This window comes from Lepidochelys kempii, chromosome 1, assembly GCF_965140265.1.
Source record: "Lepidochelys kempii isolate rLepKem1 chromosome 1, rLepKem1.hap2, whole genome shotgun sequence".
In the NCBI taxonomy this organism is placed as follows: domain Eukaryota; kingdom Metazoa; phylum Chordata; order Testudines; family Cheloniidae; genus Lepidochelys; species Lepidochelys kempii.
The window spans coordinates 185,406,708-185,429,953 of NC_133256.1; the positions used below are offsets into that span (position 1 = coordinate 185,406,708).

At 46.5% G+C, this 23,246-nt stretch overlaps 1 protein-coding gene across 1 annotated transcript; it reads left to right on the forward strand.

The window, feature by feature from the left end:
* The first annotated feature begins 1,310 nt into the window (after positions 1–1,310).
* Positions 1,311–21,166, forward strand: LOC140895263 (uncharacterized). Its single transcript, XM_073304713.1, is given in 5 exon segments — positions 1,311–1,636; positions 5,325–5,448; positions 5,988–6,101; positions 6,507–7,429; positions 19,733–21,166. Coding segments are annotated over 4 exon segments (2,346 nt in total). The 5' UTR covers positions 1,311–1,636; positions 5,325–5,393; the 3' UTR covers positions 20,987–21,166.
* The last annotated feature ends 2,080 nt before the right edge of the window (positions 21,167–23,246 follow it).

Below are 23,246 nucleotides of genomic sequence, written 5' to 3' on the forward strand. Positions count from 1 at the left end.
ACTGCCTAATCTCCAGATTCCCAGTCCCCTGTTCCAACTTTCTAGACATGCTGCTTTCTTTCAAATATGCCTTTCACACAACCTATTCCTTAAATACTAAAAATGCCTGGGCCCAAAAGTGATCAAAGTCCCACCCTACCTCCCTGGGGGTGGGTATTGGGGAGAAGTGCACAGAAAGGAAAGGGGCTTAAGTGAGAGAAAGAGAGGGAGACTGGACTTTGTGACAGAGTCGTGCTGGAGAGACCAGGTGGGTGAGGTAATGTCTTGTATTGGACCAATTTATGTTGGTGAAAGAGACAAGCTTTTGTGCTTACACTTACATTTCCCAGAGCTGAAGAAGAGCTCTGTGTAAGCTTGAAAGCTTGTCTCTCTCACCAGCAGAAGTTGGCCCAATAAAAGATATTACCTCACCCACCTTGTCTCTCTAATACCCTGGGACTGACATAGCAACAACACTGCATACATACAAAGTCCTGTTGCACAGGGAGGGCAATGAAGCCGCTTGCTATCCTATGTGGGGTGATTATCAGCACCTAAAAAGAAAAGGAGGACTTGTGGCACCTTAGAGACTAACAAATTTATTTGAGCATAAACTTTCATGGGCTACAGCTCACTATCACTCTGTAAAACATCAAGAGCTGAATGCAGAAATGGGTGTTGCTGACTGGCTGCAGGGGTTTTTGTTTTTTTTTTGAGACAGACCAAAAAGCCTATGTCCCAGACAGCTTACAGTCTAGACCCAAAACGTTTTTTAAAATCACAAAATTGCCTTAAAAAATCATGTTTTTAAAGAAGTTTGGGGGTTATATGTTTCCCTTGGGATTTTTGAGCCTTTACGATGTATTCAGGTTATACACTCAAGCTCTCCTCCACAATCATGAGGGCTAGAAACTTTTTAATCTTAAAATACAAATAAGCTGAGATTTGCAATCATTTGACTCCAGGGGCTGGGGCTTTAAGTAGCATACCAGAGAGCTGGCAACCTTGCAAGGAATGGAGGCCTTGTGGCACCTTAGAGATGAACACATTTCTTTGAGCATCGGCTTTCGTGAGCTACGAAAGCCGATGCTCAAAGAAATGTGTTCGTCTCTAAGGTGCCACAAGGCCTCCCGTTCTTTTTGCAAATACAGACTAACACGGCTGCTGCTCTGAAACCTTGCAAGGAAGGGCTTCTGCCACCATCGTGTTTCCAGGCCGGGCAGGGGCTGGACATTCAGTAGCGTGTCTGGGGGTGTGTCCCCCCCCCCCCCCCCACACACACACACACACACACACACACACACTTTGCTAAGATGGCTGCTGCGGCTGGCCCTCGCTAGGTCCCGGATCATGCTCCCGCTAACATGCATGGAGCAGCGGCGGCCACGGTGTGAGGTGCCTGGCTCCCAGCAGCTCTGACACCTGGCCGTGCCCCGCCGGGTAGGATCCCTGGAGAGGTCCCCGCCTTCAGCAGCGCGGAGTAGCCGCTCGCCCCGCAGGCTCCGCCCAGGAAGCGTCCTTTGCCCTCCCCGGTGCCCGGGCAGGAAGCTGCAATCTGGGGGGTGAGTGGGGAGCTCTGCCCGGCTGAAGCGCCGCCTCTCTCCGGGAGGAGAGCCCGGGGCTGGAGGCTGCAACCCCTGCCCGCGTTTTCTTGCAGGTAGGTCAAACGGGGGCTGTGGAAGCGGAGCTGCAGGTGTGCGGGGGGAAGGCGTGCAGGCGTCTGCTCCCGGGGCGGGGGGCGGCGGGCGGCGGGGTCCGGCAGCCTGGGCGGGCAGCGTTCAACAGCCCGCCGCAAAAACAATCCCTCGGCGCTTCGAAGCCACGTGACTGCTATAGCAAAGACCCTGACTGTGTGTTCAGGATGGGACTTCTGCGAGAGCGGCACAGAGAGCCGCAAACTGGCCCTGCCCCTGGGGCCCCTTCCAGAGTGGGAGTGCATCCAGCACCCAGCTGAAAAAATGAGGGGCGTTTCTCTTTCCCCCCACTCCTACCTGAACCAATGTTTCCTTAGAGACCAGACTCCCTTTTCCCTTTCAGCTCCTGCTCCTTTCCATTTATTACTCTTCCTCCACGGTGCTCCCCAGGGATGCCACCCTATTTCTGCACCCCTTTCCTGTGGCACAGACCAGGAGTGTGACGCTCAATTCTTGCACCCCCTTTTGACGTTTTCCATTAGCTTTTCCTGTCCCCACTTCCTCCTGCAGCCACCCACCTTCACACAGCTTGTCCCCCTTCCCCAGGAATCATCTGTCCTCCTGCCCCTTTGCAGATTTCCGTTTGAACCCCTGCTCCATGTTTTTTATCTCACTAGCACTCCAGCTGGCAGCCCTCCCCGTCCTTGCCCCCCTCTCCAGACACACCCCAGCAGTTCCCCATTCATACACTACCATCCGGCCACAATACAGCAGTCTCCCTCTATTACTGCACCCTTTTCTGGTCAAGCAGCATGGTCTAGCAGCCCCACAATCCTCTTATTCTTGCATTCTATCCCCCTAGCATTTTCCAGCCGGCCACTTGCACCCCATTCTTTCAGCATCGCACCCTAGGATCCTCTAGCACTACACCTGACATAGCAAACTGCTGCTTGTATGTTCCACTGTCCCCACTCAGCTGATGGGGGAATTGCAATTCTGGAATGCCTGGTACCCCCTGCTTCAACCCCTTGCTGGATTATAGCCTCCCACCCTTACAAAACCGTGCGGGTTCGTTCTGCAAGCAGCATGGAGCTAGAGGATCTAGAGATATCAGCTTGCTGTGTAAATGAGGCTGAATCCCCTAGTAGCCAGTAATGGGGGCCAGAATGAAAAGGGGTCTGTCTGCTGGTGCAGAGTCCAGCCCTGTGTAAGCTTGTCTCTCTCACCAACAGAAGGTGGTCCAATAAAAGATATTACCTCGCTCACCTAGTCTCCCAAAGATAAGAGTAATACTTGCCAGGCAGGCTTGTGCTATTGAAGTAGATATATTCTTCCCTGTGGCAAAAATCTCTTACCATTGGGAGCAGAAAGTGAGCATTATTCAGTGCTGGGGAAAAATATACACAGTATAATTGGATTGCTTCCTCAAAATCTAATCTTTGCCCAGTAGTCCCCAGGGTTCACAGTGTGGAGAATGGAAGCATTACGCTGTCCGTTCTCCTGCAGGAACAGATTCCAGGAGCCTAAGGGATAGAAAATGTCTTGCTGAAAACATGGAACTCCGCACCAGAGTAATCCCTATAAACCAAAAATATCTTGGCTGAGCCATAAAAATTACATGTAGCTGAGTGGAATTAAAAGCAAAATGATAAACCTTTATTAAAACTCCAACTATGAGCATGGGTGAAGGGTTACAGACTCTTACCCTCTCCTTGGTCTGCTGGCTCAGGACAGAATGAAAACACCCCTAGAATATTGACAGGTTTCAGAGTAGCAGCTGTATTAGTCTGTATCCGTAAAAAGAAAAGGAGGACTTGTGGCACCTTAGAGACTAACCCATTTATTTGAGCATAAGCTTTCGTGAGCTATAGCTCACTTCATCAGAATATGCTTGCCAGTGGCACACAAGAATTCTAAAGCAAGGGGGAAACGGGGGAGCCATAGGATTCACTTATCTTTGCCTCCTCTGAAGAGAGACTTCATTCTCTTTGCCTGTTCCAGGCTGGCCAATTTAGTTTTACTGTGGATCTCTGCTACTGCTGCAGCACAGTTGAAGGTTGAGTATGAGGGGAAGCCCCTCTCTGCTGCTGCCTGATTGCTTATATTTTCATTCATGGTATTTCCATTGTAAGCTTATATGCTTGTTAATATCCAATAATACGGCCTCCGAATACAAGTATTGCCTGGATGTTGGGATGTTTGCCCATCCCTAACTAATATATTTTAGCAATCCCAGCAGTTACAGCCTTTGGGTCCAGCCAGTAGCGGAGCTGTATCAATGTAACCTGCTAGTGTAGACAAGACCTTGGTCACTTCTGGTTAAAGCAGGGGTAAATTGCACTGGCACAAATTGCAGATTATAGTGGTTCTGCCTGTCTACACTTGGGGTTGCTCTGATGCAGCTATGCTGTTGGGAAAGTCACCGATGGCTGAAATCCCCAGTGTAGACCAGCCCTCGGAACCAAAAGGGCCATTGAAAGTGATCTCCCCTTCCGATCCTTCACATACCCATATTGGACATATGCTAGAATAGTGTTTCATAGTGCTTGGAGTTGCCAAGAGCAGTGTAGAGCACCCTACATCTAATGGGGGCAGTTGCTGCCTGCCTATTGAGTTCCTGTAGAACTTAAAAAGTTTCTTGTGCATCTGGTATTTAAGGGAATGTAACACAATGTGGAGATCTACTTCTAGCCTGAAACAACTGGTCTGCAATTTTGCTAATCCAAGGCATTAAAAAAAAATTGAGTTGGGTCCCCCAAATCATTATTTATTTTTAAATAAATAGTTTTGGGGTTCTTTTTACTTTCCTCGTTTTTGAGCCTTTAGGGTTCAAGTTTTCAAGCTTTTATTTGCAACCATTAGGTGGAGAAATGTTTAACAAAAGCTTGAGATTCTCATGTAATCACAGGACTCAAGAAACTGGTGCTTTAAGAAAAACACCAATCTGAGGATGTTACCTGTCCTGTTCATCTTGATGGCTTATTAGATCTGAAACTTGTATACTACTAACATGTATGCACTTAACATGCCAGTAATGCCACTTTCCCAACCATTGTTGATGAGTGAATGGGCACAAGTGGGGGAAGTAGCCCATCACCTGTAAGCACTTGTTCACGCTGTGGGCTTGTCTTCCCTTGAGTTCTTACCTCCAGTTAGTTGATTGCAAATTGACTTGAAGTCACGAACACCTTTATGAAGACTTGTCTGGAAGCTCTCAATCATCTGTGGTTTCCCTGGGGATCAGCCTAGAGTAAAGAATAAACATATAACCTGGAACAAACATCTGAAAAGTATACACACTGGCCTTTACCAAAGTGTTAATGACCTAGCATTAATTAACAAACTGTTAACTTGAGGTGAAAATTCTAGTGCAGCCAGAGCCTAGGAGATACTTAAGAGTGGTAGCAAACGCTTTTTAAAAATACTACTGTAGACAGGGCAAGTTTTAGTTTTAACACGTTAGTTGGTCGTGGTGAACCGTAGGACTACCCACTCCTCCCTTTGGTTTTCTTCCTTCCCCATCCTCCTTTCTCTCTCTGTGACTTTTGAGGTTTTCCCCCTTCCCTTTTTCTTGCCATTGTGTCTCATCTGTTCTTCTCTGCAGCAACTCCCAGTTCCGGTGCCCCTCCTGCTCCTCTCACTACCTCTTGCTACTTAGCAGTGGGATTGTCCTTGGAGCAGCAAATACTGAATGGAGAATGCTTGTTTTAGGTACTATTGGCATTTTATGCTGTGGTTGTGCTGTCCAAAGACCTAGCAGGGCTTTATGGCAAAGGGCTGATGGAACTCAACAGGGATGACATGCAGGAGAACTACCAGAATCTCATCTCACTAGGTAAGGAGTCACCTTTTTTATGAGCATCTCTGAAGTGATTTCATTTGCTTCAGCACAAGGTTCTTTCCTGGGGGATTTAGACCCTTTAATCCTCAGAACCTGGGTGTGACTCTCCCTGCCCATTTAGAAGGATTTTCAGAAGTGCAGTTGACAGCCCACTCCTGTCCTTGTCTCTCACACCTGAGCATACAAACGTTGCTGGAATTTCCTGGGTTTGCAACACACCTCTACCCGGGACTGTCACCAACTTAAAAAAGGGATTCGGGGGGGGTCTCTTGTTGGCTTTTTATATAATATCATTCTCCCATTAAGAGGGATCCTTGAATCTCCTACACGGATAAAATACATCTACCATCAGAACCGTTATTCCCCGAATTGTATGCTGGAACACTTTCTCAGCCATTCAGGGGATTCATCCCTTCCAGGCTCTGCTCTGCTCCCTCCCCTCCCCATTAGAGCAGCTGGGATTAAAAACATCTTTTGTGACAAGCATTGGTTGAATATTTAACAAGCCATGATGTTTTCTTTCTCATGAGCAGGTTTTCCAATTCCTAAATGTGGCATGGCCTCCCAAATGGAACAAGGCAAAGAACTATCTGACCCAGGTCACCAGGCTCTCAAGGAAACGGAGTTCTTGACATACACCCACACAGGTGAGGATAAGCTGAACCAACTTGGAAACACTCAATGAGTGAAGTAAAAGAAGTTGGAATTCCAATAGCAACTGTCAGCTCATGGTTCTGCCTCATGTCATCTTGTTCCGTTTTGTCATTAGTTTTCTTACATTGTAACCAGTTCTCCTATCTCCTGGGCAAATATCAAGGATGGCTTTCTGCCCTTCCTGACTCACTTCTGCTAGTATTGTCTACCCTCACCTGTACGCTGAGTGTTAAGAAGAGTTGTGGAAGCTGAATTCATCCCCTCCACTCTTATTTGGGAAAGACCTGGCTTCTGACCTTCAGCAGTAGTCACAAGTCCTTTGCAAATCCTCTTCCCAGGGCTTCCTTTCTCCCAAGCACAGAGAATAACCATGTCTGGAATAATCTTATCTTTGCCAGGAGATCACAGTGGACAGGAGGAGATTCCTCAGCAGGAAGATTCTGCAAGCATGGAACTGCAGCGGGTGTTTTCAGTGAGATCCGGAGGAGACATATCCCATGGTCCGGACCTGGGAAAAGCCCATGTGAGTCAGCACAACTCAGCAATGCTACAGAGAGAGGACCCTTCAGAGAGGAAACAAACTGAATCCACTCATGGTGAACAAGACCTCCAGGAGCAAGGAGAGGACATTGTCCCCAGACGAACATCCCGATCAGAGAGACCAACCATATGTTCTGAATGCGGGAAGGGCTTCAGTCGAAGCATACACCTGATCCAGCATCAGAGAATGCACACGGGGGAGAGACCCTTCAAATGCACGGAGTGCGGGAAAGGCTTCAGCCAGAGCTCACACCTTATTCAGCACCGGAGAATCCACACGGGCCAGAAGCCCTACACATGTCACGAGTGTGGGAAGAGCTTCAGCCAGAGCTCCAACCTTATTAAACATCAGAGGATCCACACAGGGCACAAGCCCTATGTATGCACTGAGTGCGGGAAGATCTTCAGTGATAGCTCCACATGTATAAAACACCAGAGAATGCACACGGGAGAGAAGCCATACAAATGTCCCGAGTGTGGCAAAAATTTTAGCCAGCGCTCACACCTCATCCAGCACCAGAGGATCCACAACGGCGTCAAGCCCTATACGTGCATGGAGTGTGGGAAGAGCTTTGGCCAGAGCTCCGATCTGATCAACCACAGCAGGACCCACACCGGGGAGAAACCCTACAAATGCACTGAGTGTGGGAAGTGCTTCAGTGGGAACTCCAATCTGATCAAACACCAGCGGATCCACACGGGAGAGAATCCCTACCACTGTGCTCAGTGCGGGAAGTGCTTCCGCTTCCAGCCACAGCTAGTGCGGCACCAGAAACACCATGCACAGTAGGGACCACCACTGCTGGGAAGAAGGGGAATACGGCCCTGCCTGTAGGGAGTAGCTAGCTGAGCATTGCAGTGTGATGTTGGGGAGGGAGCACATCCTTAGTGTGATGATGGTTCTAGCCATTGTTTGGGAGTGGGTATGAAGCACCACAACAGGAGGAAACTGGGAAGAGTTAAATATTCAGGGGAATCATGGCCTTTTATTTTTAGTAGTGATAAGGGTAAAACGTGGATCAAATCATAACACTTTCTCCATACATTAATCAGGCTTTGGCATTCTTGCCAGACTTCACCCAGGCCTTGTGGCTCCGTTCAGAACCTAAGCTCCTGTTTCCCACTTTCTGGTACTTTTTTTAGATTAGTTCCTATTGATTATATTTATTTAACCCCACTTCCCCTACCCCACATTGTGATGGTACTTGGGCCATATCCTTGGAACTGTATTTGCTGAATAAGTGGTAGTGAAATCAATGCGTCTGTGACAAATATGCTGCTGTTTGACAACTTAGTCCATAAGAGCAAGTCAATTAACATCCTAATAGACATTTTTCTCAGAAAGATGCTTGCTCAAGTGCCCTTGTGGGTGGCACTTTATGAACATTATAAAGGTGTAATCAGTATGTAGGATGAATTTGTTTTAACTGCAGTCTGCTAATTGACAATTTGGTGAACAGAAGGAGGATGACATGCATTTGAAAAAAAAATTAAACTATTTGTTTAACTTTAATTTTAAACGAAATGTGTTCTTAAACTTTAATATGAATTTTAATTTCATAATTCTGTGGGTTTTTTTCCCCTTGAATAAACCACCTTAACTTAAACCACCATGAATCTGGAATTGTCAGTTGTTATGGAGAGGAGATTATGACATATATTTCTAAAGCTATGTCCACACTAGCACTTTTGTCTATAAAACTTGTCAGTCATGGGGGTGAAGAAAACCACCCTCTGGGCAACTTAAGTTACACTGACAGAAGCACCGGTGTGGACAGTGCTATGTCAGTGGGAGACGCTCTTCTGCCAACATAGCTACCACCGCTCGTTGGGGGTTGTTTAATTATTCTGACAGGGAGAGCTCTCTCCTGTTGGCACAGAGTGGTTACACAGGAGACCTTACAGCTGTGCAGCTGCAGCAGTACAGCTGTGCCGCTGGAAGGTCTGTAGTGTAGACATAGCCTAAGAGTAGTCATGTGCTGTGATTTTTTGGTTATAAAGTCACGACATGAAGGAAGTACAGATTTTCTGCACAGGAAGATATGGGGAGGCAGAATTTTTGGAATGGGGAAAGAACTGACCACCAAGCATGTTTTCCTAAAGCATTCTTTGCGAGAAGGAAAACTAATACAATGAATATACAGTAACTCCTCACTTACCGTTGTAGTTATGTTCCTGGAAAATGCTACTTTAAGCGAAACGATGTTAAGCGAATCCAATTTCCCCATAAGAATTAATGTGAAGGGGGGGAAGGGGTTAGGTTCCACAGACATTTTTTTTGCCAGACAAAAGACTATATCTATCTATCTATATATACACATACACACACACACACACACAATATAAGTTTTAAACAATTTAGTACTGTACACCGCAATGATGATTGTTAAGCTTCGTTGAAGTGGTGAAGTCAGAGGGTGGAAGAGGGAGGGATATTTCCCAGGGAATGCCTTACTCCTAAATGATGAACTAGCACTCGGCTGAGCCCTCAAGGGTTAACACTTGTTAATGTAGCTTCTCACTCTACAAGGCAGCATGAATGGAGGGAGGGGAGACAGCATGGCAGAGAGAGACAGACACACACCGTGTGTGTGTGTGTGTGTGTGTGTGTGTGTGTGAGAGAGACGTGCATTGCCCCCTTTAAGTACGCTGACCATACTCTAAGTACACTGCCTTTTTAAGTAGACCAGCAAGTTGAGACAGCAGCTGCTGCCAGCAAGCTCCCTCTGTCCTGAGCCCTGTCGTGTCCCCACCCTGCTCTGTGGAGATGGCCTAATGGAGTAAAGGAGTGGGGGAAGGGGACACCTGACATTAGTACCCCTCTTCCCCATCAGCCCCACACAGCAAGCAGGAGGATCCCAGGAGCAGCTCCAAGGCAGAGGCCAGGAGCAGCACATGGCAGTGGGGGGAGGGACAGCTGAACTGCCGGCAAGTGATAGCCTGCTGGGTGGCTGCTGCACAGGGAACTTAGGGAAGCAGGGAGCCGATAGGGGGACTGCTGGTCCATCCTGGTTCCAAGCCCCCACCACTAGTGCTCCAATGGGCTGCTCTTTCTGCAAGCAGTGGACAAAGCAGGTGGCTGCCAAACAACATTATAAGAGAGCATTGCAGGGCTTTAAATGAGCATGTTCCCTAATTGATCAGCAACATAACAACAAACAATATTAACAGGGATGACTTTAAGTGAAGAGTTATTGTATCCCCCTCTAAAAGGGATGTTGGTTCAGACAAAAGCTTGGTGGTACTGGATAGGGGTGGAATTGGCAATAATATGGAAGGTGCTGATACCTCTAGCTCCAAAAAACTTTGTGGTAAACAAAATACCTATTGAGATGCCTGTTCCATCCTCAAAGCCAAGTGGGGAAGAAATTATTTCATTATTTAGTCTAGAACGAAAATGGTTAAATATGTTGAGTTGTAAATACACACACACACACACACACGCACAAAATCTGAATGTAGGGATAGCGATAATGATGGGCTTTTAAGACCGCGACCAATTCCAATGATAGGAGGCTGGCAAGGGCAAAAAGCAAGAGGTGACATAAGAATGGCGATCCTGAGAAAAAGTGCAAGCCATGAAATGCACACGATGTTACTGAAGCTATGGACTGCTTAGCCAGAGGCAGTAACACCCTAGTGCTGCCAGGCCTAGGAGAGTATCTATTTAAAATATTTGTTCTCATTTCTATGGATTTTCTTTGCCTGTTTAAGAAAGAGTTCTGTTGAAATGTTACAGAAAATTGAGTTTGGTGTTTGTACAGGTGAACAAACATTGACTATCCTATATCCTTACATTAAGGAGACTTATACCAGGCTTCGACCCATTGCTAGTATTTGCCACAATATTGTGGCATCCCTGTACCTCTCCAGAACTGATGCTGTGTTCCCATTCTAATGTCACAAATGTACTGATCCCAAACTGGAGTCATTCTTTGCTTCCACCAGGTAGCTGGATGAGAATCTCTCCTCCCCTATTTGAATGTCTGCAGTAGGTGCATTCAGCCTTGTCCCCGCAGTAGTCCCATTAAGGTGTCAACTTGGGTACCCAAAAGCACTAGTTAATTCTGCAATTGTCAGCATTGTCTTTCATACAAACTGTATCCCAAATGCCTTAGTGTTCCCTAATAGCAGCAAAAGAAAGTGGCTGAAGAGAAGAGAGTTGATTTCAGAGGAGGTCCATAGAGATGGAAAACTGGTACAGTGGAGGGATGCAGGATGGTCGTTCTGCATGGCAGGAGATGGATATTATGCCAACAACAGGGTGACTGACTGAAGTGGCAGAAGAGAACTCATTGCATGAGTGGAAGGAGAACATTATTTTCCAGCTGTCTGCATTGTACAAGTGAAACCTGCGCTCACAATTTCCCATTACCCACATGCAATCTGGGATTGTAGCTGGCTTTCTCCTTCAGGCTCAGCACCACCTGCAGGAACCCTAACCAATGAACTACCTCTCTGCCTGTGTGAGAGCAGAGTAGAATTCTGGGGTTAGTCAGTGCACAGAGAATCCCTGAGTGCAAACAACTCCCTTTCACAAAGGTAGAGCAGGAGTGGAGCTGTTCCCCCAGGCCGTCCTTCCAGGGTGTGATGGGAAGCGAAGAACCCATTGTGGCTCTACCTTTGCCCTTACAGAGAAGGGGAGTGAAGATTCTTCCCCACTTGCAGTATCTTTCCCACTAGCCATCACCTTTGAAGGAAAGCTCACCAACCCCAAAGAGGATCCCAGCAGTACCCTCTAAAGAAGGACCTGTATTGGGGAGGTGCCTGGGATGAGAGGTTTGTCCACACCAAATTCTCCCAATTTGTTTGTTTTCTGTGTGGGGTTTGCTTATTTGTAATTGCAAAAAAGGATAGTTACATGGCTATATGATATTTTTTGTCATCTGCAAATTTTTAGATTTTCTTCCAGTTCATTGATAAAAATGAGGGTGCAAGACCAATCTCTGTGGGACCTCACTAGAAACACACCCTCCTTTAATTCTTTATTAATCAATTCCTGTATCCGCTGCTTCATTATCTTGCTCAGGATCCATGCCAGATTGACAGACCTATAATTTCCTCATCTTCCCATTTACCTTTTTTAATATTGGCACAACGTTAGCTTTCATTCAGTTTTCTAGGATTTCCCCAGTGTTTCAAGACTTACTGAAATTTACATTAGTGGTCCAGTGAGCTACTCAGCCAGCTCTTTTAAAACTCTTGGATGCAAACTAGCCAGACCTGCTGATTTTAAAATGTCTAACTTTAGTAGCTGCTGTTTAACATCCTCTGAGATACTAGTGGAATGGAAAGAGTGTTACATATAACTACGTTGCTTTTTTCCCAAATACAGAATACTTCTGCCTTTTCTTTATTATTACAGATAATTCTACCATTTACATATAGTAATGGACCAATACTCTTGTTAGGATTCTTTTTGTTCCTGATATAAAATAAGTGGTTATGTCAGATTTTCCTTTTCCACAAAAAGAATAACTTAAAAATAAGTGTGATGGATAGCTTAAGAGAGTGGCAATGGAGCCTGAAATGAATGGAGAAGCAGGGAATATGACTGAGGACAGGAATTTGTTATATTTATGTATAGGGAATGAGTCAACTGAATGTAACTATTAGCGGGATAAAGTATGTTAGCCAAATGCTACGACTAAGTGATCCACAGGGAAACAGCTAGTGTTGACATTAGCTAATGGTGGTGGTGTGTTTCAGCAAGAACATACCATTGAGATCATTGGTATTGTGCTATGCTTCTACTAGGGTCTGTCACTGAAGGTTGTCAATAAATCTCGCTGGATCAGGCCCCTCAGAGATATTGTTTCAGTCTGCCTACAGGTTGGGGAAGACAGCACTGCAGAAGGTTTTCCTTAGGACCAGAAAGGCTAGAAGCTACTTTTTTCTTGCCTTGACTTTTTTTTTTTAATAAAAGCTTCTGTTCTGGAGAAATATTAAAAATTCCAAGAATCCCTGGAAAGACCCTAAACCAGTGCTACGTAATTCAAAGATTTTAAGGCCATTAGAGTTTGCAAATCCTTATTTGAAATTAAACATTTTCACAACTGCCTTACATTTGCTCTAGATTAAGAGTAAAAAAAGTATGAATTATAAACATATAAAATGTATTGGGGGATAAGGAGTGTTGGGAGGTTGACAAAGAATACTGGACCTTCAAGGGTAAGGGTCTGCAGCAAGTCAAAGAGCAAGATTCTTTCCTTTAGATGGCAATAAAATTTTCAACAGCCTCCACCCTTCCCCAATTGCCTTTTGTGACCGCTGATTGTGAAACACTGTCTTTGTTAGACGTTCTAGTTTGACCCTCCTGTCTAACACATGCCATAATGCAGAATCTCCACAACCTGTAGATCAAGTGCCCCCTCTTAATAAACCAACAACCAGTTGCTCGAGTGGCCCTGGGGTCAGCCACACAAGCTGCTGCAAAAGTCACAGAGGTCGGAGGAAGTCACGGAATCCATGACTTCCGTGACCTCCTTGACAAACACAGAGCCTTAATCATAACTGATGCAGAATCCATTAAGTTGTAGTATGGCAATTAAATTGCAAGACCCAAACTCATGGTGTAGCTGTGCAGTAAGGCTTCTATGCAGTGGTGTGATCATTTCAGAATGGTTAGATATTACCCACTCTGCAGTTGAGAGGCATCTTCTTTGAATGTCTTCTAAGGATGATACTCATTGCTGGCTGAATCATATGCCCCTTTATCTATCAACCAAAGAACAAACGTCTGCAGCAGTTGGGGCACAAAAGTACCTGACCTCTGTAAACTACAATCACCTGGCTTTGGATAATATTCTGAGGCTTTTATTTTGGCTATTTTAGACCAAAGGATTGAAGTGGTATTATACAAAACACTTGTTAATTTGAAAGCTGCTCAGCAGGCTCACTCACCAGAAGAACATCCACAAAATATTTGGATGACTTAAGTGCCTGCTTCAGATTATTATCAACTTGGATAGCATTGGCTAATGTTACGTTGCATAGACAATGATAGACTTGCCCTGTCCATGCTTTGCATGGAATAAAATTGCAGAACCACAATGTTTTTCAAATCTTGCCTGTAATTTGCTACTAGAATAGCTTGCAGTTTCTACATCTGATGGAAGTAGGGCTTTATATCTTTGTAGCAGGTTGGACAGAAGAACTTTCTTGTACATAAGATCATTGTCTAGCTCTCATCTGATAAAATGCAATGCCAAAAGGAGACTGTATTGTTGCACTGTAACTAGGTGGTTTTGCTTTCCTACTCAAGTAGGAAGAAATGCAGTGCTGAGTGATAGACTGCATCCTTAGCAATCAAGTCTTCCAAGGATATTCTGTGCAACGTCATCATCTCCTCTTTGAAGTGGTGCCTCCCTAAGACTGGTTGCTCTCTCAAAAGTTTCTCTTTTATGAAGTTTCTTGTCTTGTGTGTTTTTCTCAGGCAAACAATGCAACAGGACCAATTCTTTTCCAGCACTGGTGGCTTTGGACAGTTTTGCGTTCTTTTGATTTTATTGACAAATAAGTTTGTGGGGAGTCTTTTTCTCTTTGATGTAAGCTATTAGCGGCTTGTATCCTCCATACTGACCTGTGCATAAGTGTCACTGAATTAAAAAGCTACTTTCTAGAATATTTCCAAGGCTATTACTGCATGCATAGGCAATTACAAATTTAAATCTTCTACTGGGCAGACTCCAGGGTACATTGTACAACAAAAGCTTAAAAATCGGAAAGTATTAACAGCAGGAATTCATGTATATTTCTGTCTACCCACTATCAGGTACAAACTATGAGCTTACTACTGCTACTAATCACAATCTTCAGGGTGAGACTGATCTGGTCAGCAAATTTCAATTAAAAATATAAAAAACTATTCTAATCACTTGTGAGATATTTTGACAAGTAAGTGTATGCAATGTGAGGACATTTCATGTTAGTATAGTACATTGCAAAATGTTGCTATTTGCCATTTTTGCCACGTGATAAACAGCTTAAACTTTTTCTGGAAAATAAACAAACTTGCTTATGCAAAACCAATCAAAATAGTTCAGTACATTGTCATTTGGTAGCTTTGACCAATAATCACCACAGTGAGGTGTTGTCATGTTGCAGTTTTTCTGAAGTTGTGCCAAAACATGACGCTCTCTCATTTTGGATGCCATTGTTACACCTCGCCTGCAGGTTTACCAAACCACCTGGCAGCTCCACATCATACTCCAGCTAAACATACATAAAATAAGCTTTGAAGTGATATGCAATGTGGGTGTGTGCAGGATGCCTACAGTAAACTCCCGAAATATGGCACTTTTTGGAGGATTTCTGCATGCCTCAAGCTGTCACCGCAAAGTATAGCTCAAAATCCCTGATCCGGAAGCTGGGGAAAGGTTCTCATTCGATTCAGTGCACCTCAGCAGTACTGCTCTGACAGGAAGTTGTCACTGGAGCTGCACCTTGAGGTAAGCTGGGCGAGTCACCTGCTCCTCCCAGGAAGTGTGTTGTGCTCTTCCTTGCCGGAAGCTGCAACCCATGAGCGCTAGTAAAGCAGGAATACAAAGGAGGAGAGAGAGGAGGCAGCTCCTAGTTCAGGCTATGATCCCAGTTATGTTTCCCTGCAGTTAGGACAAAAAGGGACTTTCCTAACCCTCCCCACAGGGAGTTTAACGTGAACGGGAAACACATCTAAGGCCAGATCTTGGGGGATTTAGAAAATGCTACAACAGCTGAAAGTGGGTCTAGCAAGGCTCAGTGCAGCATAGGCTCTGTTCTCTATCAGACACTACACCCGGCTCTGGCAGAGGGGCTGGCTGAGGTCTTAATCAATCTCTTCCATCTCTACCTCCTGTGATCCTCTGACATCTGGGAGCAAGCAGAGTGCTGAGTAGGGGACTCACCATGCAGTGAGGTCTCTGCTGGCAATCAGCAGTGCAGGGCATGCTGCACAGGATTCGGAGCACACAAATGCTCTGAACTGCAGATTGGAGAGTGGTTATGGGTTGACTGAAAAGGGGATACAGAGAATGCTCCTTTCCCCACTTGCAAGACCGGAGTGTAGTTTCCACAGCAATATTTGCCAAGAAGATTTGTGCCATCCCAGGGAAGGGAGTATACCCTAAGGGTTAGAGCATTAGATTAGTTTAAGGGAGTGGGACTTCAAGAGACAATTGGCCCCACTGATTATCCTCTACCATGACTCCCTGAAGCCAGCCAGCCCTACACCACCTTCCCTGTCCAGGCAGGCACCAACAGAGGGGATCAGGGCTGTTCAGGAGCATCTGGGCTTCTGCAGGCTCAGGCCTGCTCACTGACACCTGCTGAATTTCTCTGCTTCTGTCGCCATAGTAACTGCAGCCCAAGGCCCTGTTGCTTTGCTTCTCCCCTCGAACAAGATAGCTGCTTCTTTCACCTCAGCCCCCTCGCTAACCTCCCACCTTGTTCCTCAGTTTGTTGTCCCACCTGACACCATGAGCCACGCTCCTGGCCCAGCCTTTGGACTCCCCATGCGGCCACCTTTTCCCTCCTCTCCTCCTCCAGTCTAGCCAGCCTCTCCCAGAGGTCAGCCTGCACCCAGGGAATAGCAGAGAGCAGCAGATGGTGGCATTGCTCCTTACGCCCGCCTTCCAGGTGAGCTGGGGAGTAGTTCACTCTGCTGTTTCTTGAATGAAGACAAGGGGCCAGATCCTCAAGACTGGTGCCCTTGGAGCAGCCGTGTAAGCTGCCTTTACACCTCCCTGAGCCTCAGCCTGTTGGGTGCTGCTCTAGTCCTGCAGTGTAGCTTACAGCATCCTCCCAAGTCATTCCAAGGGCTTGTCTACACTCACAGTGCCGCAGTTGCATAGCTGCACCGGTGCTGCAGCGCTTAGTGAGGATGCTGTCTACGCCGATGAGAGAGCTTCCCCAAGACATGGCAGCTATATCTATGGGGGAAGCCCTCCTGTCACACAGCACTGTCTACACCGGCAGTTAGGTCAGTTTAACTGCATCACTCGGGCATAGGCACCAACTCCTTATGTGCTCCGGAAAAAAAAAAAGGGTGCTCAGCAGCCCCATGGATCAGGTCCTTCCCTACCCCCCATCCCTCCCACCCACCGGTGGCCCTGCCAGTCAGCTCCTCCCTCTCTCTCCCAGCGCCTCTTGCCCACCACCATCAGCTGTTCAGCAGCATGCAGGAGATGCAGGGGCAGGGGGGAGGAGCGAGGGCAGGAAGGGGTGGAGTGGGGGGTCGAGAACTCCCCAGGAACACAGAAAGTCAGTGCCTCTGCTTAGGGATGCAGATTTTCCACACCCCTAAGCAACATAGTTATACCAACATAAGTTCCTCCAAGACTCAGTTGCACTGGCTGGCAACAGCACATGAGGATTAGCTGGATATAGCTACAGTCCCTACTCCCAGTGTGGGGCCTTGGGAGGCAGTGACATACAAGCCACTATGCTGGTCTTATCCCACCTTAGGATTCCCTCTCTTTGGGAGAATACTCATGTACCCAATTAATCCAAAACTGCCACAGGCCGGACTAGGATCTGGGTCCAAAGAATCTCTCTGATGTCAGGGGAGCGGGACAGGTGTACGCTGCAAGGCTCTAAGTATCCCAGCTGCTGCTATGTTGGGATGCTGCACCAGGAAGAGAGCAAACTCCCATTCTGCATTGCCCTGCCTCTCCACTAAGGGCCTGTCCTAGCATAGGTTTGAGGAGAATAAGAAGATCGCTGATACCTAAACTGTATATTTGTTTGTGTTCAAACAGTGAACCTGCAATATAAATACCTCCCTGGATCCAAGGGTGCCATTGTGACCAGATCAGTGAAGGGAAGTTGATGTAGGAGACAAACAGATGAGGGGCTTCTGAAGAGCTGGGAGGAGAAGGAGCCTTTGATTGCTCTGAATGGACCCAGGAACTGGCTCCTTCCACCTCTCTAGTCTCCCCTGGGGGTTTCAAATCATGCAACTATCATTACATTAAACATTTAACTAACTGCTATACTTTCTTATTGCTTTTTGTTAGCAGGATTTCCTATTCCAAAGATAGACTTTGAATCTCAGATGGAACAGGGGGAAGAGCTGGGTGTCCCAAATATCCAACCCTCATGCACAAGTGAGGAATAAGTTAAACATTTACATCTCTCCTAGATTCCTCAACTGTAAGGCTAGCAGGGGCCATTATGATCCTGTAGTCTGATCCTGTATAAAGAGGCAATAGAATTTAACCCAGTTTTTGCATCTAGCCCAGTGACTTGTGATTGAACTACAGCTTCTCTTTTAGAAAGACTTCGAATCTCAATTTAAAGAATCCAAGTAATAGACAATCCACCACATCTCTTGGTAATCTGTTCTACACGTAATAAAAAAAGACAATCTGTGCCCCAGACATCTTACATTCTTTTTGGATACCAGCCCTGCCACTTTGCAAGTCAGCTTTGCAAAATTCTGTTCAGCTAAAATGAGTCATATTTTTTAATATTTTGATGGTCAAGTCAAATACCATTGTTTATTTCATCCTCATGATAAAAGAAGGGCAAGATTTTGTGCATGGCCTAATAAAATTTTCGTGACAGTTTTGCAAGGCTGATTGACACAATATTTTTGATTTCTAGTTAGATGGTTAAATGTTAGATGGTTAAATATAACTTAACATACAGTACATGCAGCGTGCATGAGTTAGAGAGAGCTATGAGAACCTCAGCATTTATATTTCCTGACTTCTGCGTTTAAATTCTAACCTTAATGTTGCACTAACAGTAGTCTTTAATAATGCATTGCATTTAGCATTTGTATTTAGTAACCATTAAAGGATTTTTCAAAAGTGCTCAGCATTGTAGTCACTGGTAAAATATCCACTGGATTCAATGGGAGCAGAGTTAGGAAGCTATAAATGCTTCTGAAAATCCCACCCTAAATTGTTTTTTACCCAATGTCAGCTCCTTTAAAATGTTCAGTAAAAGAAAGCTGAAATTAAAAAGGCTTCAAATCCTTGGATACATGGGCACAATTCCCAGTAAAGTATCTGAGGATAGAACTGATCCAGGTGTCTGAATGTGGGGACAGGGAGCTCAGACAAACTGTCCACTCCTCTTGTGCACAGTGTCTGCTATGCCTGGCACATGGTCCTTTCCCTCCTGTGTGCTCCTCCCTCCTCTTGTACAATCACTAGACCTCAACTTCTCCTCTAGTACATCCCAGAATTTCTCTCCTTTTTATTTTCTCTTTTGTCTCCTCTCACTTTCCCACATTTTCTATTTTTTCTTATCCCCTCCTTTCTTTGGTCCTTTTTCTCGACCCTACCCTATCCTGTCTGTCTCTTTCTGTTCTGTGTGCAATTAGATTTTTTTCTCTCTCACCTCCCCATGTGGTGTCCCCTTTTTTCTTTTGTTCATTTGCTGCTTTCTTACTCCCCCCGTCTCTCTTCTCTTGCTCATAAGTTGCCTCCCTTTCACCTTCTCACATTTTCCTTCTTCACCCCAACCTCTTTAGTCAGCTCCCATTTGATCTACCATCAAACCCTAGTGCTGTGCTGTGCTGTGAAAGGATGAAGTGAAATTAACATATCCAATGAGTTAGTGCTACTGCTCTATGAGTGATCCTGTTAATTTCTTATTGCTGCTCCCTTGCAGATGGGGAGTGAATTAGCAAAGGCAGAGCAGATCTTTGGAAAATGCACCTACCAAGTCCTTGTTTCTGCCTCTGGGAAGAGTTTTGTGGGATTTATATCCTGATTTTCAAGCTTATCAACACTATTTTTACAAACAAAAAAACCCAACAACCGTGAGCCCTTTGCAATTTCCCTTCCCAAAGTTTTCATTCTGTCAAATAAAAGACATGAATCATGTCTGAATTTTCCTTCTTTCCAGCAGATGATGGGATGGTGAGTAGAAATCAGGTGCAAAATCCTCAGCAGAAAGGCTCTGAGAGATCACTTGGGCTGTTATCGGGAAGCTCTAACAGGAATGTTTCCCTGAGTCCTGACCAGGGAAGAAACTGTCTGGTCAGCACAGGTCAGAAAGAGAGCAGAGAAACTCTGGAGAGAAGAGACAAGACACAATACCTCCAAAACACTGTAGGAGACCCAAAGGCTTCGCTGTCCAGGGCAGAACCCAGATGAGAGAGAAATCAAACGTGTGTACTGAATGTGGAAAAAGCTTCACTTGAGGCTCAGCGCTTACCCAGCATCGGAGAACCCACATGGGGGAGAGACCTTACAAATGTGCTGAGTGTGGGAAGAGCTTCCTCCGGAGTCCCGACCTCGTTCTGCATCGGAGAACCTACACAGGAGAGAGACCCTACAGATGCATGGAGTGTGGGAAGAACTTCAGTGTCCGCTCCAACCTTATTAACTACCAGAGAATCCAGGTGGGGGAGAGACCCTATAGCTGTACAGAGTGTGGGAAGAGCTTTGGCCGGAGTGCAGACCTTATTAAACATCAGAGGACCCACGCTGGGGAGAGGCCCTATAAATGCACTCAGTGCAGGAAGAGCTTCAACCAGGGCTCAGACCTGGTGAAACATCAGCAGATCCACACAGAAGAGAAGCCCTATCAGTGTGCTGAGTGTAGGAAATGTTTCCGGCAGAGCTCGGACCTGGTCAAACACCGGAGGACTCACACGGGAGAGAAGCCCTATAAATGTACCCAGTGCGGGAAAGGGTTCGTCATCAGCTTCATCCTCACCACCCACCAGCTGGTGCACACCGGAGAGGGACCCTACCAATGCCCCAGCTACAGGAGAAGCATCAGAGAGCACTCTGGACTGATTGGCCACCGGGCAGAGAAGTCCTACCAGTGTGCTGAGTGCTGGAAAACCTTTGCTCAGACCTCGACCCTGGTTAGACACCAGATCACCCATATGGGACAGAGACCTTACAAATGTCCAGACTGTGGGAAGGGCTTCAGCCGCAGCTTCAACCTCGTCCAGCACCACAGGACCCACGCAGGGGAGAGACTCTACCGCTGCACCAGCTGCGGGAAGAGCTTCGGGATGAGCCTGCACCTCGTCAAGCATTGGAGAACCCATACTGGAGGGAGACCCTACCAGTGTGCTGACTGCGGGCAGTACTTCGTCGAGTGCTCCAACCTCCACAGTCACCAGAGGAGCCACGCCGGGGAGGAGCCCTACAGCTGTGCCGAGGGTGGGAAGGGATTCAGTCGGAACGCCACCCTTCACAGCCACCAGAGCATCCACCGGGGAGAGAAACCTTCCCAGTGCACCCAATGCGGGGAGAGCTTCCGATACCAGCCACAGTTCAGACAGCACCAGAGACTGCAACCGGCTGCTGGGCACAGAGCCTTGCAGGACTGGGGGTGGGGCAGTGCTGGGCAGTGGAGTAAGGGTGTGTGTGAAAAGGAGATGAACTAGTCAGGAATCAATGAGCTGGCAAGAACCAGAACAGGAAGGAATCAGATAATGGGAGGAGTGATCATCTGGAGGCTGTGGGGAGGGATGAGATTAAATGGAGTCACATGGTGCAGCTGAGATCTGTAGACCCAGATTTCCCAAAATTACCTTGGATTTTGAGTGCCAAGCTCAAGACACCCAGAAGATGATTTTCAGAAGTACCAGACCCTAGCAACTGCAAGGCAATGGGAGCTGCAGGAGTTCAGCACCTCTGAAATTCAGACACCGGGTGTCACAGGTTAGGCATCCAGTATTCGAAGAGAACACTTTTGAAAATGTCTGCTTTGATAAATGTGCTTGCAAGTCTCAGTGGTTAACCTGACATAGAAATGTGTTCCCTACACTTGACCCAGGACTTAACACCAAACTTTCAAAGGAGGACTCTGGTTTGATCAGAAGATCCTGCCTGCTTGAGCTTTGTCTACCCTGTAGAAATTTGGCATCCTTGCCACTCTTTGGATCCCCCAGCGCTCCTGTAGCACACCATGCCTTCACAAACAAAATTACTCCCAACAGTTCACAAGCTCAGTTCACACAGACATTTGGATTGCACTTGACCTGAGCAAGGCTAATGCCATGGCATCTGCCGCTGTCCCATTCTCCATCAATACAGTACAAGTGTAGGCAGCAAGTACCGGTGTAATAGCCTCCACAATGCACACTGCCCTCTGCTTCTCTCCCACACTGCACCAGGCATTGGTCAGGCAGCCTGTTCAGCCTAGTCTCTGTACTCTGCTGGCTCAGGTCAAACTCCCCGAAGCCCCTTACCTATCCAAAGAGTCCTGCACACACCCAACATCTCATTGCACACGGTTTCTCATCCCTATCCCTTCTTTGTGATTGCTGTGTTAGCAAGCCAATTTCAGGGCATAGCTCAAGAAGACGCCACTACATGAAAGGACCCTCCAGGGAAACTGTTCAAAGCTTTATATTGAACGCAACCTCCCACTGAAGCCTTTTCCTTAAATGACAAGTTTACACAGCCAGTCCTTGCTTTACAGAAGCTGTACTTAAGTATAGTCTTTCTACACCTCCCTAGAGATACAGCATGGCCCAGTGGTTAAAACACAGACTTGGGAGCCAGGGTCTGCCACTGATTTGCTATGTGGCCTTGGGAAGCTCACTTCAACTCTGGGGCTCAGTTTCCCCATCTGTTAAATGGGGTTAATATTGACCTACCTCTCAATGTGTTGTGCAGATTAATTCATTTTTTGTAAAGCACTTTTGAGCTCCTTAGACGGAAGGTGCTGTGGACAAACAAGGTATTATAATGGACATTCATTTGCATCCTGTGTGGAAGGCACTGCTGATTAGCCCTGCAATCCCCTCAGGGCTGGTAGGCTTTCATTAAAGAAATAAAAGTAAAGAACTTTGCTCTATGCCAGAAGTGAGTCTCCAAGGGCAGAGGGGACAGTATGGGTAAAGGCAGGGCAGGGAAGAGTGCAAGTGCAAATGACAAGGAGTGTGTGCATCTGAGGATACGTCAGACCCTGTTGCTCCATTTTTGGCGAGCTACACAGGACTCTCTTTCTCTTGCTTCTCTAGCTAGGATTGGGACCCCAAGGTGAGGCATTTAGGGAAATTCCTTTACAGGTGACCTGCAAAGGAAAATAATTGGGCTTGTGCCTTCTTTTGCCTCTCTGTGGTGGAGGAAGGAGCCCCCCCCCAAAGAAGCATTTTTACATTAGAGATTCATGTCTTGTCTATCCTGCAAGCCTCTATGGTGGCTGCAGGGCTGGTGCATTAATTATTTATACCCAGTCTAAAGTACCTACTACCCTAGTGATTAGAGCGTTGACCTGGGAGATCTGTGTTCAAGTCCCTGATCCAAATCAGGCAGTCAGGACTTGGATACAGCTCTCCAGAATCCCAGCTGTTCTAGACACACACACCAGCTCCCTCTGTCTCTCACGCCTGGCTGACTTTTGTGTGAGGCCCAATGCAGTAGGCGTGCTCTGAGAAAGCCTCCTGGCTCAGCCCCAGGGGTAAGACAGGTAGGGGAATGCCTCATTTGAGAATCCTGAGCTAGGGCTCCAAGCAACTCAGGAGCTATGGAACAGCATCAGGACTTAGGTGGCTTTGCGCATGTCGCTGGCACAAACATAGGTGCCTAAAGGGTAGGGTGGTAGCTCAGTGGCAGTTCTGAGGGTGCTACTAACCCTTAATGTTGGACTTAGGTGCCTAAAGAAGCAGTTAGGCACCTACGTACTTTGTGAATCTA